Here is a 24746-nt window from a genome sequence, read left to right on the forward strand (position 1 = left end):
CCATTTTTTTAGAATATATTTTAGGCACCATGTGAGGTTTGAAGAGGTCTTGCGGGGCCAAAACAGTGAAAATCCCCCAAAAGTGACACGGTTTTGGAAACTACACACCTCAAGGAATTTATCTAGGGGTATAGTTTGCATCTTAACCCCACAGGTCTTTTGCTATATTTATTGGAGTTTGTCTGTGAAAGAGAAAATCTTTTTTTCTGAAAAAATATTAAAAATAACCAAAACAGTGGACACACCCAAAAACTGACCCCATTTGGGAAACTACACCCCTTAAGGAATCTAGGGGTATAGTGAGCATTTAGACCCCACAGGTCTTTTGCAGAATTTATTCGATTTAGGCCATGAAAATGAATATCAACATTTTTTCCACAAAAATGTTGATTTTTTTTCATTTTCACAAAGGATAAAGGAGAAAAAGCACCCCAAAATTTGTAAAGCAATTTTTCCCAAGTACGGCAATACTCCACGTGGTCATAAAAGCTTTTTCAGTAGAAATTAATTAACCTTTTCAGGACTGATCCATTTTTTGCTTTTACATTTTAGTTTTTCCCTCCCCACTTTCCAAGAGCCATAACTTTTTGTATTTTTCCATCAATAGAGTGGTGTGAGGGCTTATTTTTTGCTGGAGGAGTTGTAGTTTCTAATGACACCATTTAAAGTACCATTTAATGTACTCGGAAACGGAAAATAAAATTCTGTGCAGGCTGAAATTGGAAAAAGCTGCGATTCCGCCATTGTTTTTTGGGTTTCGTTTTTACGGCTTTTACCGTGCGGTAAAACGTAAGACTTAATACGATTACGGTGATACCAAATTTATACCGTTTTTTTTATATTTTACTACTTTTACAAAATAAAACTGTTTGTTAAAAAAGCAAAATGTTTTGTTTCACCATATTCCGGGAGGCATCAGTTTTTTTATTTTTTGGTCGGTGTGACGGCTTATTTTTTGCGGGACGAGCTGTAGTTTTTATTGGTACCATTTTTTTTTACATTCAACTTTTTGATCACTTTTTAGGTTTGTTTTTTTTTTAAAAGCTAAGGTGACCAAAAAACAGCGGTTTTGGCGTTTTAAATGAAATTCTTTGTTTTACGGCGTTCCCAGTGCGAGTTAAATAATGATATATTGTAATAGTTTGGACTTTTACGGATGCAGCGATACCAATTTTGTTTACTTTATTATTTCTTACATTACTTTAGAGGAAACATGGGAAAGGGGGATTTTTTAGACTTTGAATATATTATATATTTTTTTGACTAATAATAACTTTTTTTACTTTTTTTTTATAGACATTTTATTAATCCCCCTAGGTGACTGGAACGAGCGATCATTAGATCACTGGTACAATACACTGCAATAGTAATGTATTGCAGTATAATGTCATTTTTACAGGCTCCTGAAACAGCGCGATCACTGTTCCTGTCCGTTATTCCCGGGTGTCAGCTGTAATTCACAGCTGACACCTGCAGCATATGGAGCAGGCACAGCGCATGAGCCCGCTCCATATATAACCCCCCCGCACCACGACATGCTATTAAGTCGTGGTGCGCGATGGCGTTAATGCGCAGCGGATGGTGCAAAATGAAAATTTACATTTTCCACTGATATGCAATTTTAATGCACAATATGTTGTGCCCAGTTTGTGCCACTGAAGACAAATACCTCATACAATGTTGAGCGGGTTCTCCCGGATATAAAATGTCATACATGTGGACGTAAGCTGGTGTATGGGCACGCTGTAGGGCTCAGAAGAGAGTGCCAGATTTTGCTTGGTAATAGTTCTGTTTGGGTTTTGCTGGTATTTCAGTTTATAATGTGGAGGCATATGTAAGCTGTGCGGAGTACATCAGGGTATATGTAGGCTGGGCAGAGTACATCAGGGCATAATAAGTATAATCATGCGGTAAATAAATAATAATTCATAGATATGTGGCCAGTGTCACACTGATAAAAGGTGCTCGATCTTATCCGCTTTTGGAACGCTCTGCACAATTTCTGTCGCTATATTCTGAGAGCCAGAACTTTATTTTTTTTCCACCGGAGCTGTGAGGGCTTATTTGTTGCGAAACAATCTGTAGTTTTCATTGGTAACATTTTAGGGTACATGTGATTTTTTTAGCACTTTTTATTAGATTTTTTTGGCAAGCAAAGTGACAAAAAAACAAATTCTGACAATGTTTTTTGTCTTTTTTTATTTTACACTTTTCACCGTGTGCTATAAATGACATTTTACTTTATTCTGCGGTTGATACGATTACAGCGATACCATATGTATATCGTATTTTTATGGCGTTTGGGCAATAAAATCACTTTTCGATAAAATTATTTATTTTTTGTGTAACCATATTCTGAGAGCCATAACTTTTTTATTTTTCAGTCAAAAAAGCTGTGTAAGGGCTTGTTTTTTGCAGGACAGGTTGTCGTTTTTATTGGTACTATTTTGGGGTACGTGCGACCTTTTTAGCACTTTTTATTCTATATTTTAGGAGGGGTGATGATCAAATAAATTGTGATTCTGACATTGTTTTTCAATTATTTTTTTTGCGGTGTTCACAATGTGGGAAAAATAATATTATAGTTTTATAGTTTGGGTTGTTAGGATCGCGGTGATACCAAATATGTGTACTTTTTTTAACATTTTCATTTAAAACTTATCATAGGAAAAAAAAAAATTTTTGTTTTTGTAACTTATAACTTGTCTTTAGACTTTTATAAAACATTTTTATTACTTTTTTTTTTTTTTTAATTTTTACTTTGACCTGCAGCACTGATAGCTGCTATAATACATTACACTACCTAGGTAGTGTAACGTATTATAAACTGTCAGTGTGACGCTGAGAGTCACACTGACAGGAAGCCTATAAGGACAGGCATCCGGCTGGTACTCATAGGCTGCCGTGCATGTCAGACCCGGAGGCTGTTGTATGGCCTCCGGTCTTGCCATGCAACCGACTGCAGCACCCGCAATCGGTCCCCGAGAAAGTTTGTTGTAGCAACAAACTTTCCCTGCGATCACATAATCGGGACCTGAACCAATTAGGTCCCGATCATGTCTCTGGCACCAGAGGCAGGGGTTAACAGCACGATCCGGGTGTCAGCGCTACTCTGAGACACCCGGATCGCGCTTTTAACACCCACCGTGAATTCACGTTGGCGCTGCACAGAGCCCAGTAAGTGCCGACGTGAATTTACTGTGGGCGGTCAGGAACAAAACAATAAAAACAACAATAAAACCTCCCCTCAACAGCATAGATGACAGCATAGTTGAGAACTTTACCAAAACATATATGCATGAATCCTTAGTAAATCATAATCCAGAGAAATGCAGTAAACCAATTATTAATCTCAATCTTGGTTAATTTTAGCTAGGATCTAAATCAGGGGTTACCAACCTGTGGCTCTGCAGATGCGGCAAAACTACAACTCCCAGCACCCGCAGGCTTTCACGGCATGCTAGAAGCTTCATCACAGCTGGAGAGCCAAAGTTTGGAGACGACTGATCTAAATTGTACTTTATTATTACTTATACTATACACATACAAGAAATGTTGTCAGTCATTTAGTGACATCGCCAGACTCATAAGCCAAGAGTGAGCAGAGATATAAATCAATAAATTCATCATATCAACTTTAATACGAACAAATTATTTCAGCTTTAAAGGGAACCTGTCACCAGCATTTCACCTATTGAACTCTACTCACCCCTCACTGGCCGCTGCTATCAAATGTTCATTGCCGTTATCCCCTCTCCTAAACTCCTCCTCCGACTGTAAATAACGGTCTGCAAACATTTTGCGCTTTTTATCATAATAATCCGGTGTCCCTTTGTGCGCACACACCAGAAGAGGACATCAATGCACAAGCACGGGATTTTGTGTGCTGGGGGAAGGCGAGGAGCTGTCAATCAAAAGTAAAGAGGCGGGGTAAACTCGGGAAGACTTGAGGAATGAAGATATGACTCTTTTCAAACGAAAATTTGACTCTTTTCAAATCAAGATATGACTCTTTTATGCTCATTAGCATACAGAACGGGAACACTAAAAAACTGAATAGTAAAGCTACAGAGCCGACTAAGAAGACAATTATAGGTTATATAGAAATGATTTTTCGCCCACTACCACCTGGTATTGCTGGCTTAATAGGTGAAATGCTGGTGACCGGTTCCCTTTAAAATGAACATAGAAAAAAAAAAAGACTTAACATTATTTTTAGTATTAAAGTGTTGATGTTTTTACCCAAATTATCTCCTTTACATTGATATATTCTAACTAAATAATAGATTTTTTTAAATAACTAACGGCCTGATATGGCCAGTTACATGTATTAGTGACATATAGGTGTAATTGAGGAATATGACGGTTTATAAAAAATGAAGTGCAGGTAATCTATTTACACTCAAGTGCAGGCTATTTAGTTAGATCAGGCAGTAAAAAATATAGCAAGTAATTTATTGAAATTCAGTAAAATGTGTATATTAACATTCAAGGTAAACATTTTTCTTAAACAATGTTGCACATTTGTTACATATATTTTATTTCAAAGTGTAGCTGCTTAATATGTATATGTTATCAGCTTCTTAAATGAAATACCGTAGTTAAGGAGGACCCGCCCCCTGTTCTTATATGTCTGTTTTAGTAACTACTTCCCCATGAAATAACAATTCTAGAACAAATATTCTTAGAACTCTATGTTGTCATTTCTCTGTTATTCCTTCTAGAAATGTATAAATAAATTGACACCTGGGCGTTACCATTCCCGGTGTACTAGTGGTGTGTCAGTACACAGTCTCACTCTGTCAGCACTGATTGGACAGTGTCAGTCTGTGTAGTGACACACCCCCAACTGGTAACACCCAGTTGCCAATTTTTTCAGGAACGGCACAACCTAGAGTTCTAAGAAAGATGCTCCAGAATTGTTAATTCATGAGGAATATAATATTTTACTAAAACAGACATGGCAGAAGAAGTGACATGTTCTCTTTAAAGCATACATATTTTTTTACTTATTTTTTACTTATTTTTGAACAGACTATCATTTTTTTCTAGTGGGGTATCTTTGCTAAAGTGTAAAGATGATGTGTCACAATGTTCAATGTTTTAACAATATTTTCACACTATAACAACAATGCTTTGAAATAAGGGGGGTTAATATATTAAGTGACAGTGAAGTACATCATAATTATATAATGCCCAAAATAGTCACCTTCTTTGATGTAAATATTTTTCAACTGAAACATTATTGTACCAGAGGAAAAACCATTGTTACAAAGTTTGGTAATATGTGGAATATATATGTCAAAGGATGGAAAATGTTTAATATGACAAGTAATGAATGTTTAATTGATACTACATGCAAATAGGAATTATGGGTCTTTGTATAATGGATGTAAGAATCAGTCTTCTTGCATGTTGGAAAGGCAGCTTCTCCCTCCAGAGCATGACATCCTTAATTCCCCCAATTCTCCTTCTAGATAGCACAGAATCCAAGGAGTATAGATTTATATACCAACATCTTATCTATACAAAAGAATGTGTAGATAGTTTCAGAGATCTTCTCTATACCAAGTAGGGTTGAGATTGGCAATATGAGATACCATGGGTAGACACAGACCACTGACGGCAAAAATAGGCATGTGGACCCTGTTCCGCCAGCATACAATAGCTGTAAAGTAGAATATTTTTTGTGGTGTTCTCTTCAGAAAACTGTAGTCTTAATATCCCCTACAGCGACGGGCAACATCGCTGATAGGCTAGGAAAGTAAAGGTGTTAAAGGAGTTTAAATAACTCACTAATATGCTTCTTTTTCTACCTAAAGCGGCGCTTTTGTAAGCTCAGATATCACTTCCCCATGTCTGGAAGTTCATCAACTTCTATTGCCCTGTTGTCTCAGTCTCTGCTCTGTGTGCAGTACTGCCCCTCTCTTCCGCCAATTGTAACAAACAAAGTTTTCCCACTTTTCCTCACAGTTTTTTTGGTTTTGTAGCTCTAAAGGATAAAGGACAAGTCCCAAAAAATTACATTTCAAACAATCATTATAATCAGTAATTTTATTAATACAGTATTGATGCAGATCTAAATTAATGTGACAAGAAAAGGTACATTTTAAAAGATTCATAGACATACAGTATATTTTAGGTTGTGTATGTTCTTCCATGTAACTCCTTATGGTATAGATAAAGCAAGGTCAAAGTTGAAGGGGTTGTCCAACTTACAATTCTATAAGAAGTAATACTCACCTTGCGAATCCCCTGCCGCTGCTGTGCTGATGCTTCACGGGTTTTGCGCTGGTCTATGTTCTTCCAGGTCCAGCGATGACGTGTTGACACAACGTGCCCGCTGCAGCCAATCACTAGCTGCCGCCATATTATGTCCAGTTTTCTTAAGAGATTGAAATGGCTATTAAATGTCTGAATAGAACTGCATGTCAAAAGAAATGCTAAAAAGTACTAGTTATAATTGAGAGTGAGGGGTGCCCTTTATCACAAGCATTTTATTGTCCACAAATAGTACTTTTTGCTGGCATAGGACAAATGTATTACCAATATATTGCCCCAAAGGGACTAAAACTGAAAAAAGTGAAATAATAAGTAAAATAAATAGATGGCAAATATATGCAATCTAAACTTTTTTTTCACATTACATGAACACTGTAGTAATTTTGAAGAAATACTGGGAGAGATGTATGAATAGTGTCATAGGATGGCTGAATTTATGAGTTTGTGAATATTTATCATGTGGTCCACGTAACATAATGAAATTGGTGCAGCTTGCTAGGCACTTTATACATTTCTGTTTCGTACACTACCTCATGGCTGGCGTATGTATAAAATGGTGTACGTCTGTAATAGATTTGGGGTATTTTATGACTCTTGTTAGCCACAATCCTTTTTGAAAACAGCTGAAATAGTTGTAATTTTGGCACACATACTCAATTTTTGGGCATAGCAACATTACAAAAATGGTCTTTTGATGACCACTAAAAAAAATTAAGTCAGAGGGTGGAATAATATATATTTGTCCCACACCAATCCCATCTCCATAGAAGTCATGATGTTTATTAAGTACAAAGTAGGCAATTGTCAAGATGTCTTTTTAAAGTTTTTGTTGTGGCAAAATCTCAGCATTCTCTTTCTAAAAGAGTCTGTACATGTGGTTTGTTGAAAACTTCCCACTGCACCCCAGGTTGTTCATACGAAACACAGAGCAGACAGAGTGTAGGAGTCATGAGTGGGACTGGGCTGGCGTACTAATTAAATTAGATTTTAAATGCGTCAATAATGGAAAGTATTGTACTTCTAGTGTTCCTTATGGAGGAAATTGTACATTAGTCAAAATTCTATATGCTGCTGTTGTTTTTAAAGCGAGTCTTTAAGATTTAGTCCTGTCGCTGAGATAAAGAACTGTAATTAGTCCCAATTGCACAATACCTGCAGGAAAACAGGAACTTTTCTTTAAATAAAAACATATTCTTGTGGCATTATACTCCAGACCCTTAGGCCCCATGCACACGAACGTAAAAAATCTCCATAATTGCAGACCGTAATACGGTCCACAATTACAGACCCGTTCGGTTCCATTGGCCGTGGACACCTTTCCATATCGCTACCGATAAGTGTCTGTGCCGTAGAAGTGTACCGCAAAAGATAGAACATGTTTTGTATGGGAGCACGGGCCAAAAATGCGGCCGTCAGCAGGCCAGCCGTTCCCGCAATCGTGATTACTGGCACAGCCGTGTGCATGAGGCCTTACCCAGTATAAAGCAGGGTCTCGCAGTGTGGGAATAGGCTCTGTATTCACATGATAACATGAAGGTTTTGATAGCATTGTACATATGTTAGTTAACTAAGCTTCTTCATTAAAAGGAGTGATCCCAGAATCATAAATGATCACCTATCCATAATATTGGTGATAATTTTCTGATCGAAGGGGGTCCCACTGCTAAGACCCCCACTGATCATGAGAACGGGGATCCCAAACCCACAGATACCCCTCACTGCATCCCCCACAGTTGGGAGGAGCTTGAATGGAGTGGCGGTCGATTCAATGTCTATGAGAATGATGGAAACAGACGAGCGCTCTTCTCAGCTGTTTGCGCCTTTCTTATAGAATTTGAATGGAGCGGCAGCATGCATGCTCGCCGTCGCTCCATTTAATGTTTTCCTCACAGCGGTTCAGCAGTGAGGAGGAACAGGGGTTCGGGACGCCTGCTCTGGCGATCAATGGAGTCCCAGCAGTGCGAGCCCCACAATCAAAAAATTATCACCTATCCTGTGCATAGCTGATAATTTATGATTCTGGGAAAAACCTTTCTAGACATTCAATGATGCCTGCAAGTCTGGATTCCAGAGCCATGCAGATGCCCTCACCAAGATGCAGGCATTGTGTAAGGCAGCCAGTACTATGCTCTTGTATTCTGTTTCTGGCCTCTGCAGGATAATGGCCGGGAGATTTAGATTAATTGCAGCCCTGATTTAAGGGGAGGTATTTGGATAGTAACATAATATCAGGGAACTGTTACTTATTCATGAAAATGGCTTGAAACTGGAGTCTCACTTTAAACTCTTTTGCCTGTATTATTGGTTATATTTTAATGTTAACTTGTAAGAACAATTCTATGTTTCGTTCATACTACAGCCATAACCTACCCCTCTAACTATAATTTGCGAACCTAATGTATAAAAGCGCGTTTTAACACATTAAAGAGAACTTGCCACTATGCTACACCCATAAGGACATAATTATATGATATAAAACATTGTTCCCTTTCACACATCTCATCTGCCTGTTGCCATCACTTGGAGCTGTTCCGTATACAGCTATAATCTGCTCTTATTGACCTAAGTAGGAGCTATATACACATTAGGCTCAGGTGGTGACAAAAGCCATCCAAGAAATGTAAATCTAGGTTTGCGGATGACAAGGGAACTTTGGTCTGCAGAAAAGATTGTGCATAGGAAACAATCTAAACTATTTACACTGCTGGTTTTGGTAGGTAAAGTCAAATGTCATCTTATATATTATCTAAATTGTTAGCGTAGAAATGTATGAAACAGAACAGTATGGAAATATACATTGAATGATGACCAGAAGCACTCATTCTCCTTGTAATGACTCAATCCATCCCTTAGAAAACCACACAGGGGATATACAGGCAGGCTGTAACATCTGACTATTTCTTGTATGGCCACTTAATTTCGGTATCTCAAAGGATTTATCCACTTCAGATTATTAGCACACAATTTAAGACTTTAGAGGCTTTAATCGGATCATTAAACTCACTTTTTATAGAGACTGGTTATACAGTAATGTGCCCACACATAACTAACAACTATAAAAAGGGACTGGGCCAAAAAGAAGGCTTGAGTGGAATTTTCAATTACAAATGTTTTTAGCCTTTTTCTTCCTTGGGCAAAAAAGGAAATCCCCCTCTCCTTTCCCAAATTGTAGAGGGGAAATTAAAGGAATGCACTGTATATCTGTCCCCCTTAGGCTTCGTTCGCATCTGCGTTGGGACTCCGTTCATGGGTTCCATCAGAGCTTTCAGTCAGGGAAACGCATAAACGTAATCCAAACGGAAACTGTAGGTTTCGTTTGTATCACCATTGGTGACGGATCCGGTGCAAATGGTTTCCATTTGTCACCATTGTTTAAGGGTTCCGTCGGTTTGACGGAATGAATAGCGCAGAGATGAGAAACAACGATGAGAAAAGCAAACCATTTGTGCCGGATCCGTCACCATTGAAATCAATGGTGATGCTAACGGAAACCTGTGGTTTCCGTTTGTTTTAGTTTGGATTCCCAACGCAGATATGAACGAAGCCATAAGTAATGGAAGAGTACAGCTTGAGACAAAGTCCCTAACTCACTTCATGTAAGGTGCACTGCTGTCTCCAAGTAAGCTCCCATTTAGAGTGCTGTAATGTAGGTATATGTTTAAGGGACCTTCCAAAAAACACAACTACCCAACCATTTTTATTGTCACCGCGCCTTATCTACGCACCATTTTTCTAAAAAATCTATTTTCAAAAATAACCAAAGTTGATAAAAAAAAATATTTTATCTCCTTAAAACTTTGTGTACTTGACCACAAGATCCTTCTACAAAATTTCTAGTCAAACTGTCCGTTTTACCAGGTATTACATTTCTGTTCCGCTAGGTGAAAGAAATTGTGGCTCAACATACGAAGGAGTGGTCAGAGTTGCTTAACACACACGCTGCTGAAGTACAAGATCTCCAAGATGTACATTTAAGTCAACAATGCGAACTCCTCAAAAAACTGCTGATCACCGTCCAAGAACAACAGACACAACATCTGAAACTCTCCCAGGATCGGTACGCAATTCAAGTTTGATAGCATTATACAATACGAAATCAATAGGACTAAACTAAGTTTTGGGACCCCTCCTTCCTTTTATCCACTTCCTTCCCCTCCCATGTTTGAACTTGATGGACATATGTCTTTTTTTAACCATACTAAGTAGCTATTTAACTTTATCATGTTGTACAATATAGCTTTTACTTAATAAGCTTTCCATTACAACATACAGTAAGCTTGTATATTCACAGAGAGAGCAAGGAGATGAGGGCCAATCAAGCTAAAATCTCCATGGAAAACAGCAAAGCCATAAGCCAGGATAAATCTATCAAAAACAAAGCTGAACGGGAAAGGTATGTGCTTGATTTAAAAAAAAATTATTAATAAAAATAATTTGATAATAACAAATGCTAACAAAAATGTTTTTCATGTTGATTGATTTTTTTATTTATTGTATTTTTTATTGATCAATTTAATCTATAAATCAAAACATTAAAAATATCTTGCTTTTAATAAATATATGCAATTATAACAGTAAACCAAATGTATCTTCAGTATATAGTATCTATCAAAGCTCATTATTAACCCTTAGCCCTGCCCAACCCTTCCCTTTTTATTACCCTCTCCGACAACTCCACCTCTATTTAAAATCCACCAATCACTCTATATTTACTACTAATTAAAATATGTGGTAACTGAAAGGGATTATGCTTTTAATGGGTAACTAAACATTTTAAAAACTTTTGACATGTCAGAAGTTTTGATCGGTCGGGCCCGGGCACAGAGACCCCCACCGATCGCTAAAACAAAGCGGCAGACGCACTTGGGTGAGCGATGTGCAGCTTAGTTTATCATCGGCTTTCCTCGGAAAGTCGAATGAGCGCTGTACGACTCTGACTTTCCGTAGACCGCTCCAATGAAAGCTCATAAGAAATGGAGCGGCACTGCGTTCACCCAAGTTCTTCTGCAGCTTCGTTTTAGCGATCGGTGGGGGTCTCAGTGCTCGGACCCCCACTGATCAAAACTTCTGAAATGTCACTATGACATGTCAAAAGTTTTTTTTAAAGTTTAGTTACCTGTTAATCTCCTGATCTCACAATATCTTGTAAATATCTTGTGGTACTTACAGCAGAGCAATTTAACACACTGATGATCCACCACCCAAATTGGCACTTTTCTGGGGATAGGATATATCTGTTATCTTGTTAATGTGGATATCATGATGTAGCAAGAGCATATGGTTATACCTCAAGGTTCCTATGGCGAGCCACAAAGTGGCTCCTGAGCCCATGGTTGGGGACCACTGCTTTAGAGGCTCAAAACATATGCACAAACTGCAAGATTGCCTGATCTCAGTTTAGTGCTGGACAGCAGTATCCTAACTCTTGGATCATAGATGATCAACTTTAGAGAGTGGAAGATTCTCTGCAACATATCTTTGAACAAATATTGCAATTTTATTGGGTAAAGGATTATTCCCATCTTAAAAAATGTATGGCCTATTCACAGCATATGCCATAAATGTCTGATAGATGCTGAGACCTGCAGCGATCTCCCACCTTCTGAGGCAGCCATTGGCCACCGCATCCAGAAGGAGAATCAGTAAAGGGGTGTCCAGGAATTATGAAAAGTACGGACGGGGTCAGGGTACTCCGGTTTCGGAGATAGGTGCAGATCCCAGAGGTGGGACCCGCATCTATCAGCAATTTCTGGCATATCCTGTGATTGATACTACAAAGACTATTTATTATTCGAACAGTCATTATATATGTATATTACAAATCAGTGATTATGTCAGTTTTGTTAGTATTCATGCATTTTGTTTCTTTGTGTTAGTAGCATGCGGAGCTGCATGCTGTTCATTTTGCCTCCATTTATATTCCTTTGATCTTTTGTAGGCGAGTGAGGGAATTGAACAGCAGCAACACAAAGAAATTCCTTGAAGAAAGGAAAAGAGTAAGTAGAAATGAGTCACTATCTTGTTCTCCTATGCAACAGAAAATTATGGCTTGCTGCTTGTTTTTCACATGATCCATCTTGTAGCCCATTCCACCTCCTTTCCTTCCATTTTTCAACCAGCTGGATTGACAAGTTCTGCAGTCTTACACTTGAGAGGTTGTATTTTTTTTAAAGTAAATATAAACCTTTTAGCTATAGACTCTCCAGATCATTGAGGCAGACAACATATTTGTGTACTGAGCTCTTTTTTAAAAATGGAGAAGATAGAAAAAGAACGGGTGTTTCTCTGGCGCTGCCGATCGGCGTTTCATCCGTGATGAGAAAGATCCATTCATCACATAGATGAAAACAAGGTGAGTAGTTAAAAGGTTTATTGGTAAAAAGTACACAGAACAACAGCAGACTGTTTCGAAACATGAATTCACCAGTAATGCTCCCCATAGCTGCCCCACACAGTAGAACGCCCCCCCATAGCTGCCGCCACACAGTAGAACGCCCCCCATAGCTGCCGCCACACAGTAGAACGCCCCCCATAGCTGCCGCCACACATTATTTATTTGTGTTTTTGTGTTTTACTTTTTTCTTTTTTCTTACTTTTACTTCACTATGGGGGCTGCCATTTTTTTTTCATCTCTGTATGTGTCGATTAACGACACATACAGAGATGGAATACGGCACATACATCCCCATAGTGAATGCGAACAGGACCCGTTCCATTCACTATAGCATACGCTGTCTGTGTGGGAACATGCGCCGCTCCCACACAGTCCAAAAGGAAGGTCTTCGGCCGAGCGACATCCGGCGCCATTTTCATGTGGACCGGAAGCCGAGGCCGGACAGTGAGATGACTACTTCCGGTCGCGGCTTCCGTCCATATGTTCAGAAGCAAGGACTAGGAGCGGAGGGAGCGGAGGCAGCGGCGGTGGCAGGAGCAGGTAAGTTATGTTTGTGTGTGTGTATGTTCGTGTTATACTGTGTGAGTGTGATTACCACTGTATCTAATCCTCCTAAAAAATGGCGGCACACAGTGTAGGAGGTTTGAACATTCAACCCCCTCCTTTCTGCTGGCACTAGCCAGGATAAAGGAGGGGGCATTGTGCGAGCACACTAGAGCGTGTGTGTCTACAAATTTGCTGCATAAAGCAATGAGGTTGCTTTACCACATTGCAATGCTGCAATTTTGGGAATTGCTCCCTCTAGTGACCAGCACATGGAAATGTTATAAATTAGAATCTAATTTATAATATTTCCTGAATTGTGAAAAAAATGTAAAAAAATTAGAACAATGTGTAATCATTTATTGACTAATAGTTTAACTAAAAAAAAATATATATATTTTTCTAGCGACACATTCCCTTTAAAAAGTCAAGTTAAAATTTCTTGCCATTGTGTATTTAATGTGTTAAAAGTCAAGATAAAAAGTGCTACATCTGTACCATTTAAAAATAGAAAAAAACACCCAAAAAAGCTACATAAAAAAGTGTGTGTGTGTGTTACCACTGTTGCCTTGCAGCACTAAGGTTCTGGGATCAAATGGGACATCTCCATGGAGCTTGTATGTTCATACTAAGGCCTTATTCACTCGAGCGTATTTCATGTCCGTGTTACGCACGTTAAAACAACTGACGTCACAAGGACCTATGCAATTCAATGGGGCCATTCAGACATGCAGTGTTTTTCACGCAGCATGTGTCCGCTGCGTGAAACTCACTGCATGTCCTATACTTGTGCGTTTTTGCGCATATCACACCCATTGAAGTCAATGGGTGCGTGAAAATCATGGACAGCCCACCGACATCATTCGTGTGCTGTCCATGATTCACTCAACAGTTGCGAAAGAAACGATGAGAAAAAGAGAAACGCCTCCTTCAGTTTTTTTTGCGGATTTAAAAAAACGCGTGACATACGGATGACATACGCGCGTAAAGAATGCGCACCGTACACGGTTGTCACACGGAACTGCAATGCAGGAAAAACGCTGCGTTTTTTACGCGCGCAAAATAGACACGTTTGTGTGAATAAGGCCTGAGGCCTAGTTCACACTAAGTTTTTGCAGACAGAAAAATTCTGCCTCAAATGAACTGCCACCATTGTGTTAACACTTTTTTCCCCACATTTTTTTTGCGGCGTTTTTTTGCCCATGGCTGTTGAATCTAATGCGAGAACCGCAATTTAAAAAACTCTGCAAAAAACACTCAGAGAAAGGTGTCGCAGGTTTTTTCTGCCACTCATTGATTTCAAAGGAAGGTCAGAGGTGGAAACTGCTTGAAGAAAGAATACTTTTCAGCGAATGGCCAAAAGCCGCCAGGGCAAAAAAATCGCCTATAACTCCAATAAAAAAAATCTATTTAAATCAATGGGGGAAGGGGGCAATTTAGGCAGTTTTTTGGCGCTAATTTTGACGCGGTTTGCGAGTCAAAATCAGCAGCAAAAAACTATGTGTGAACTGACACTAACATCTCTGAATTTAAATGCTTTTGTTTTTTACAACAAATAAAAAGTATTGTTTTCTAGGTTGTTTTTTTTTTCTGCATTGGTTATATAAAATATTACACGGATTAAGACGAGGTGTATGATGTAGAACATAATAAGGCTTAGTTCACATTATGTTTGCTCCATGGCCCTCTGCAGAAATGTTCACGTTTGGATGTCATTGGAGAGAGTTCTAAGAGTTTTGGACAGAGTAAAGCATAGCATACATCTCTGATCATCTAAAAAATCTTTGGAAAAAAAAAATCCAGAATCAATAGCCACCTCTGATGTCATCCTTACCTTTGTTTTAATACACAAGATAAAAGGGAAACAAGATCATGTGTACATAGCCATATGCAGTAGTGTTAAAAAAAAAAAAATAGCAGTGAGTTTAAAAAGCAAATAAAGCGCAAAATCATTAACTTTTTTTTTTTGTCTAAATGCAAATGCACTGGAAATACTACACATCCAATTCCACATCAAAACAATAACAAAATGTATCCAGTTTGTGTTAATCCTTTACAGAAAGTAAAGAAAAAGGAATATTAGGCTGTTCAAAAAATTGCCCGTGCCAGCGTTTTTCTTTAAAAACATACAAATTTTATGTATAAACTGAAAAACGGTTTCAGATTCCACTTTGCTGAACTAATATTTAGTGGTATAACTATTGTTTCTGAGAACTGCTTGACATCTGTGTTGCATGGAGTCGACCAACTTCTGGCACCTCTGAACAGGTATTCCAGTCCAGGAAGATTGGACGACATTCCACAGTTCTTCTGCATTTTTGGGTTTTGCCTCATAAACTGCATTTTTTATGTAACCCCTCAAGTTCTCTATGGGATCGAGGTCACGGGATTGGGCCGGCCACTCCATTAACTCAATCCTGTTTGTCTGTAACCAAGATGTTGTTCACTTACTGCTGTATTTTGGGTCATTGTCGTGTTGAAACACCCATTTCAAGGGTATTTCTTCTTCAGGATAGGGCAACATGATCTCAAGTATTTTAATATATTCAAACTGATCCCTGATCCCTTGTATGCGATAAATAGGCCCAACACCATGGTATGAGAAACATCCCCATATCTGCACTGCCATGCTTTACGGTCCTCACAGTGTACTGTGGCTTGAATTCAGTGCTCAGGGGTCGTCTGACATATGGTCTCCGGCCACTAGACCCAAAAAGAACAATTTTGCTTTCATCAGTCCAGAAAATGTTGTGCTATTTCTCTTTGGGCCAGTCAATGTGTTCCTTGGCAAATTTGAACCTATTCAGGACATGTCTTTTTTTTAACAACAGGACTTCGCGTGGAGTTCTTGCTGGTAACTTATTACATAGTTACATAGTTAGTACGGCTGAAAAAAGACACATGTCCATCAAGTTCAACCAAGGGACGGGAAAAGGGAAGGAAAAATTTCTACACATAGGAGCTAATAAACTTGGCTGCTCTTAATCGTCTTCTGATAAAGTTACTCACTGGTAACTTCACATCTTCTTTGATCTTTCTGGAGGTGATCATTAGCTGAGCCTTTGCCATTTTGGCTATTCTTCGATCCATTCAAACCGTAGTTTACCGCTTCCTTCAGGTTTTGTTTGTTACTTCAAGGCATTTGAGATCATTTTAGCTGATCAGCCTATAATTTGCTGCACTTCTCTATATGTATCTCCAATCAACTTTTTAATCAAAGTAGGTTTTTCATCAGAACAACGTGGGGAACGACCTATTTTCCCCAGTATTTCGGAAGGAAATGCACTATAACCAACATGTGCAACATTTGCCACCTTCCCACCTTAAATAAGGGATAAATTGACACCTGTTATTCCACAGAATGAAGGACTTCACCAATTTAACTCCTCACTGCTATTATTCTGAACAAGCCCCATTCAATTAATGATTCGATTATTCAGAATTAGCATGCTTACCGGAATCTTGTTATGCAAATTAACAGGGCAGTGTATTAGAAGGAACTTGGAGCCCCAATGTGTAAATAAGCTGCTATTTTTTTGGGAGCCACCTAAAACAATTAGTGAAAATACTTTCTGCAATTACGAGGGAGTGCTTTGGAGGCATTTTCTTCTCCACACTATAGATAGTCCTGCATGTATTATACAGGAATTTGTGCTCTGAATAAAAACAAACTGTTGATCTCAAGCAAGAAGAGATGGAGCGCCAAGCATAATGCCAGGTTTAACATTCCCATGACAACAACTCGAGCCTGTCGGTATTCTGCTTCGTAAAATGTATGTTTTTGTCTGACAGCTCTAACTACAAAATAACAAGCTACAATTGTTGTTAAATGGAAAATGATGAAAGTCTTAATTTTGTCGTCTTGATTAATAAGAGTGACATTAAAAATATTCTGTTTTCTTTTAGCTGGCAATGAAACAATCTAAGGAAATGGACCAGTTGAAGAAAGCCCAAATGGAACATTTGGAAATTCTGGAGAAGCAGAATGAACAGGTATAGTGGACCAGAGCACAGATTCTCCATGTCCACTAATAGATATATGTCTGTTGGTGTACTTGTGTATGCATACACACTCACTACATGGTCAAAAGTATGTTAGATCCCTTTTGCCTACACAGCAGAGCCCTAACTCAGCTCCTTTGAGATGAACTGACACACTAAGGCAATTTTCAGATGGGCGTAATACGGGTGTTCTCATCAGAAACAGAGTTAGAACCCCATAAACTTCTATGGTGCTCTAACTCCGGTACTAATCAAGCGCAGGAGGTCCAGTTGCGGCATCCATAATACGCGCACAAAAAGCCCCCGTATTACGCCCGTCCAAAAGTGGCCAAACTTTAAGCCGGGCCTTAAAGAGAAGCCCCACCTTTATACAAGTTCAGATAATAGGTCTTCTTGTACAAAAATAATAAACTTGATTAATATTTGTTTTATTGTTTTAGCGATCTACTTTATGAAATCCAACCTCATGCAGCACACTGTAATGAATCTGTAATGTAAAACTGCTGCTAGTTGCCTGGGGGGAGCCCATCACAGACTTATAAGCCCCCTGTGACAGATTGTCCCCACACAGATTCCTTCACCTAGGCATGAGATATGTTATGTTAACCCTCTGAGCACCAATGCTCAGAGGGTTAACATAAAAAAGAGGTTATCTCTGCCTAGCTAAAGGAGCGTGTGTGAGGAAACTCAGTCACACGTTATAGGCTGGGCGGAAAACAGCAGCCAATAAAGCGCAAGGGCAAACACATTATTGGTGTTCAAGGGTTAATACTACATATAGATGCACAGAGCTGATCCGTAGCTGTCAGTCATCACACAGGAGGGATGAGGACACCGCCCCCTCAGTTGTGTGTACAGATGTAGCACTCTTTAACTTGACAACGCTTAAGATACACAGTGGCAAATACTTTACCTTAACTTTTTTAATGGCCTTTAAATGGCTTTTGCTGTGTTAAGTATTAACGGCAAGTTATCAGTGTCAAGTTAAGGTTTTCTATATCCCAAAATAGTATTAATAAAAACGACAGCTCATCCTGCAAAAAACAGGCCTTCACACCGCTCCAGCAACAAAAAAAGAAAAAAAAGTTTTAAGCCTCAGAATATAACGACACAAAACAAAAATTTTTGTCTCTTTCAAAAATAGTAAATCATAAAAAAAAACATATCAATTTAGTATGGCCGTAATTGTTTTGACCAGCAGAACGAAGTTAACATGAAGTTAACATGCTGCTTTTTGTCGCATGGTGAATGACCATAAAAATAAAAATCCATCCAAGTGCAGCCCACAAATATTTTTTTTGTTTTTTCAGTACATTATATGGTACAGTAAATGGTGCCATTAAAAACTGCATCTCGTCCCGCAAAAAAAAAAAATCTCTCATATGGCTATGTTGAAGGAAAATAAAAAAAGTTATGGCTTTTGGAAGATGGGGAATAAAAACGTGCGGAATAAATAATGTTGTATTGTAATAGTTCAGACTTTTACGGTCCAGGCAATAATAATTATGTTTATTTTTTAATGTTATACATTACTTTAGGGGGAAATTATTTTTTTTAGCTTTTATTATTTTTTCCCCTACATTACAAAAAAATCGCTACCTTATTTTTACATTTTTATTCATCCCACTATGAGACTTGTACATGCCATTGTTAGACCGCTGGCACAATACACTGCAATACTTATGTATTACAGTGTATTGTGATTTTAGCATTCTCCTATTATGGCCTGCCTCTAGCATGGACCAAGATGTCAGACCTGTGGACATTTATAAGGCGCCGAGGCTGCCATGACAACTAACGGCACCCTGCAATTGCATCACCATGAGGGGGCAATGGGTTGCCAAAGGGACTTATTCCCTCCGTCTTACAACTTAGATGCCACGATCGCTCTAGATTGCAGAGCTTAAATTATCAGAATCGGAATTACCCCCGATCCCAACCATTAGTGCGAAGTCTCATCTGTAATATACAACTGACACCGTAGTCTATGGAGCAGGCTCACATAAATGTACGGCAAATGACACAGAGGGGTTTACGAGTGGGAGCAGGCACCTTAAAGAAAGCAATGAGGTCCTTAGCTCCTGAGGTCATACAGTTGGCATTGTACTGTAGATTTTCCTGTCTATCATGCATTCTCAAGGCTTTCAGAAGTTTTGCTTTCTTCTTTCTTTGCTTCATATCATTCTGCATAATTTTGACATTATTTGTTGTGTTTTATATGAACAGCTTTTGAAATCGTGTCATGCTGTGTCTTACTCACAAGGTATGGCTGCTCTTCCATTGCTTATTGTCATTAATTATTATTTTACAGTCATTTAGGAATACAGATAACATGTTTTCACTTCAATGTTTAGATGCAGGTATACAAAGATATGATTATTTATTGTATTGACATATTACAACTAGAAGTTATATTTACAGTAATCTAAAGATAAGGTATCATAAGAAAGTGACATATTCTAATCAGATTTTTATTCTAAAAATGTTTTGAAATGTTGCTTTTTTCCCCCATGTGACTATCCATAAAAAATATAGCAGTTTTTACACTGGCGACTAGCACAGACAAAATAGGCGGACACTTCCTATTTAAAGCAGCTCACTTGTCAGCTTTGGTGTGTAGACTGGGGCAGGGCCAGCAGAAGGTGTGGATTTAATGACAGCACTTTTATGCTGCTGGTGTCCAAGATTAGGCCGATTTTTATCTCCATTGGTGTTTTTTCCTGTTTTGTTGCATTAAATCCTGGTATTAAAATATATTTTAAATTTGATTGTATGTAATTGACCTGACAAAATAGTCCAAATTGCTACAGTGGAATGAAAAAAAAAATACCTTTGTTTAAAAAAATGAAAAAATAACTAAAAACTGAAAGTTATGAATGCATATGTATACTTTTAATGACAAGAATAGCGCAGCAGAGTACACTATTCTTGACGTCAAAAAAGGAATAGGAAAACATCAATGTGAACAGAGCTTTAGTTGGAATGGGTTTTCTGTAAATTGTATAAAATTTAGTCCTATTATTTATAAAAAATAAGAGGGCTTTTCAATTACTTGTTTAAAAAAAACTTCCCTCCAGTGCCCACTGACCTTAGCGCCGCTGTCTGACTCTCTGTGCAATCTAAAGGACACAATCGTATGTTGCACAGAAAGGTTGTCCCCGCTGCGGTTGTGTCCTGACAGTTTGTGACATGGCCGCAGCAGGGACACACTCTCTGTGCAACATACGGGTGTCCTTTAGATTGCACAGCAGCGCTAGGGAGATATTTTTATTTTATTTTTTTAAACAAGTAATTAATAGGGCTAAATTTAAAAAAAAGTCCTGTAGATTAAGCTTCATTTGACATTTGATGCCTACTCGGGCAGGTCAAGCAGAAGGTTAGTAAGATTTTACGTGAATGGATAACATAGCTGTAAAATATGAACACTTTCTACTTACTTTAAACTGAAAATTGACTTTTGGTTTGAGATTTTGATATCTCATTTCCCCTCCTATACAAGGGGCCGCTATAGGGGTTTGTTGGCTTTGAGCAGTTAAATCGATATTACTCAGCATAGCTGCCTGAGTTGGGTGACACCTTCTCCAGGCCTATCAAATACTTGGTCAAACTAGAGTATGCATGGAGCGAGTTTACTCACTAAAGTTGAGGCCAGTAGATTACTAGAACTGAAAACTCCTAAAACTAGGATTCATGCTCATGTATTTATATAATGGTACTATAAATGGAAGGCCTAACATGCTGATCACAATATTAAAAACGTATTTAGATACATTGTTGTTGGTGGCAAATTGGTACTGCCATTTCATACTGTTACCTTATACACATTATTATTGTAGCAAATGGGCAGTCATAAATGGCATACCATATTAACCATGTTTCCTTGGTTTTTGGCTTAAGGCAAAGGAAATCCAGCAGATGGTCAAACTGGAAGCCGAGATGGGCCGCAGGCCAGCAACAGTTGTGTAAAGCTGCAAAACGCAAACTGAAGTCGAGCAATTCACTGTCTTTTCGAGAACACTGTAATATAACGACCACAAACACTGAATATGAAGTGTGCTCTTATGTTATACCCTTATTGTCGTGGCAGGATTTTAAGACTGGCATATTTCCCTTTAACATTTTGAGCACTGCACTATTTATGATAAAGAAGTCTAATTATACAGTTATAAAGAAACAGAGAATATTTTTATTAACGTTGAATCATATGTTAATAGTCTATCATTGTTTGAGAATCTATCTTGTTTTATGTTATTTCAAGGTAATTCTGTTGTGGTTTTTTTAGGTGTCACCAACGTAGCAAAATGAAACAGAATAAGGTTGACTGCTAGCTAAAACACTGTTACACTAGGATTATATTGGTCGGGTTGGGGAATTGTACGGTTGCCTCGTTTATGCACATTTGTATCCTAATCTTTTTGAGAGTTGTCAGTCATTTTGATTTTATTCCTAATCTTAAAAAGCAGACTCTAGATTATATAGAGTTTATAGAAAGAAAAGTCGACTATACTAAACAAGCACAATGTGTTCTAATCTGCGAACGTCCCCAAATACCATTCTGTAAAGCTGTGTTTGGAGACCATTACCATTTCATCTAAATTGTACATTCGAAGATGGAGAGGTAGAGAACAAAGCAGTAAAAGAGACAGAGGGTGTTTGTTGATTGAAAATCTGAATTGCCTGCTGTATCCAAGTGATTTTCTTGTTCTAGCGTGGGCAGCAAGAAAATCAGTCTTTTCTCCAGGATTTTTTTTTTCATATTATCGTCACATGAGACTCATATTAACCATGTCTAGTTTTGGTTTATTATTATTTTATGACTGGGTGAGAGTGCAAAAGTATTTATATGGTTACAATTTTGTTGCTAAATTTAGTAACATCATCAGACCAAATATTACTATTTAATAATTCCTCTGGTTTAGAAAACTTTACTTAAACATCAATTATATAATATATTATTATTATTATTATTATTATTATTATTATTATTATTAATAATGGAATTCCCTAAGATTTTATCTAGTTCTTTTAAATAATTTAATATTTTTCCAAACCAGAGATTTAAGAAAATTCTGCAGCAGAACATCAATGTCATTTATACAATATAAGAAGCCAATACTTACTGTCTTCAAACTACAGTCTTTATTTTTAGCTGTTGTTTTATGGTAGCAATACTTAGAAATTATGTTGACATGATGTATATCAATCAATATTAATGGAGTTGTAAACTTAAAAGGTGTATAGGGCATGTATTTTGTATTGGGGCTGTTCTCAGTCTTATCCAAATGTACCAGTTTGAAGCTAATGTTGCAAATATATGAACTTCAGACACTGAATAAAGCAGCTCACTGTCTCCTTCTCTAAGCAGGAAGTCACAGCAGAATATCAGCAGCTGAATTACATGTAGCCAATCAGGTGCCTGTAATAAATCCTTTTATAGCTATGTCTGCCCATACTATACAAGGGTCAGCAAACACCTCGGATCAGAAGGGAAGTTTCTTTTGACAGGTGACGTTTAATTGACAGGTGAAGTTTGATTGACCGGTAAAGGGGATTCTGCTGCTATTAAGTAATTTGAAAAAAAGTGAAATGTCTTCATCATGGTGCACTGCTGTCAGCCCTCTGTACCTTTATATTGTATATTGCATCATTTGCTGTTTACAACCCATTTTATGAAGAAACTTTGTTTAACATATTTGTCAAAATGCCCACTTGGCACCAAAGATATTCAAATGTTCAGTGTAAGGGTAGAAAGAAAATTTAGAATATACATAATTAATATTTTAGAATTACTTGAATTTTAAAAAAAACCTATAAATAAAAAGTGCTTTACTAATAAATATGCCTAATTTATTTTCCCTAACATATACGGAATAGACAAACATATTTTGTGGATAAATTCTGTTAGAGCAATAAACATAAGTTCAGTGATACCAGTGCTCACATGTTAAAAGGATCATGCATTTGGCACTTTAAGAAAAGTTTACATCCAATATTGTACAAAAATTACAATGTAAGGTTTAATGCTGCAGACTCATTAACATTCAATATATTGCATTTTTGAAGACTGCAAAGTGGGAAGGAGGATTGTTTGTAACTGTGAAGATGTATAAAGTATTTATACTTGTACTCAAATAATGTAGAATTTCCATAATCAAGCAGGGAAAGCAATTTTTAAACATAACTGTTATATGATATTTGCATGTTATACAGGCACCACTTTTATGCATATCATCATAGTCATGATGTATTTAAGTAAATGTTGTTTTGACGTTTCCCACAAATTGACTTTTTTATTGAACGCAAATCTGTGGCCATATTGTTTTGTGATTCATACAAACTGTAGGATACATTTCAAAAAGAGTAAAATTGTGTATGCCAAAATTATAACGAGTCCAATGTTTTATGTTCAGTTTTTGTCCCAATGGTTGATTAGAAAGTTACTGTAACTTGCATGGTCCATTAGCCTGCAGTATACCTATTTTACAGGCAAGTGCATGTAAAGTACTTACTAGCAACATATTCATGTTCTCAGTGGAGGAATGACTGTGTATAGGAACCTTTATAGCTTAGAAAAAAAATTACTATTTACGGAAATTTTTGTATTCTCAAACCTGTGTTTTTTGTATGCACCCATCTGTTCTAAGCTCCCTGAAACTTGTCTTTTATAATCCTTATGCAAATGTGTTCAATTAATCCTTTATATATGACACAAATTAATTTGGGATCTGTTTATTATGTCTCCAAAACACAATAAAATATCTTCTTCATGGTGACAGGTTTGCCCGTTTGTCCACAAATAATATTATATCAATATTTTGTAACTCCTGCATTGACTTAGGTGACCACATTTGTCACTTTCTCAATTTAGTGATGTTTTAAAAATATACAATTTATGGTAATGAACCTTTCTGTGCCTAAATTTGCTGATTATTAGCCACAGTCTTCCAGTAACTCAAAATTGCCTTCAGTGCCCAACTCCCCTAAATGTTCAATTTTTGTGTACAATTACTAGTTTTTTCCCAGCATGTTTTTGTCAGTTTTCTATAGTCCCTTTAAAAGGTCGTTGTGGGTGCTTTTGAATCTGTTCGATGGGACTGCTTATTATGACTTGTGATGTTACAGTAGAAGCAAAACAATGTCAAATGGTGTAATCTATCTCTTGAAACAGTTTGATGCTCCTAGAAATAAACCTTTTAATCTCGTATTCGGTAGTAGAGAGCTTTTACTTGCATGGGGTTACTACTGTGAATTTCATTATTTTTCTAAGATTTTACTTAAAATAAAATGACATTTCTTTGCTATTTTTTTCAAGTATTGTCTAGTTACTTATTACTGTTTGTATATTATTCATACAAGAGGCTGTATCCATTAAATCAATGTTTTACTCATCCTGTTTTCAATATGGTGATAATTCGCAGTCAGAGCTACAAAAATGATTGTCATGACATTCACTAATACTGTTTGCACAGTTAATGGTTTGGAATATGTTGAATTGTGTCTATGCACCCAAGTTTTCTAGCAAAAT

The 24746-nt window shown here is 37.5% G+C and overlaps 1 protein-coding gene across 5 annotated transcripts in view; it reads left to right on the top strand.

The window, feature by feature from the left end:
- PLCB4 (phospholipase C beta 4) overlaps positions 1-24005 on the top strand; it is a 263547-nt gene extending 239542 nt beyond the window's left edge. For 4 of the 5 annotated variants that reach the window (XM_075863064.1, XM_075863062.1, XM_075863066.1 and 1 more), the window contains 6 exons: positions 10164-10339; positions 10574-10675; positions 12221-12278; positions 17126-17212; positions 19448-19484; positions 21119-24005. In XM_075863064.1, the coding sequence (XP_075719179.1) occupies positions 10164-10339; positions 10574-10675; positions 12221-12278; positions 17126-17212; positions 19448-19484; positions 21119-21207 (549 nt within the window). In that variant the 3' untranslated portion in view covers positions 21208-24005. The remainder of the gene's footprint in view (positions 1-10163; positions 10340-10573; positions 10676-12220; positions 12279-17125; positions 17213-19447; positions 19485-21118) is intronic. The other variant, XM_075863065.1, reaches the window with a different exon arrangement.
- Positions 24006-24746: the final 741 nt, after the last annotated feature.

This window comes from Rhinoderma darwinii, chromosome 4, assembly GCF_050947455.1.
Source record: "Rhinoderma darwinii isolate aRhiDar2 chromosome 4, aRhiDar2.hap1, whole genome shotgun sequence".
Classification (NCBI taxonomy): Eukaryota; Metazoa; Chordata; class Amphibia; order Anura; family Rhinodermatidae; genus Rhinoderma; species Rhinoderma darwinii.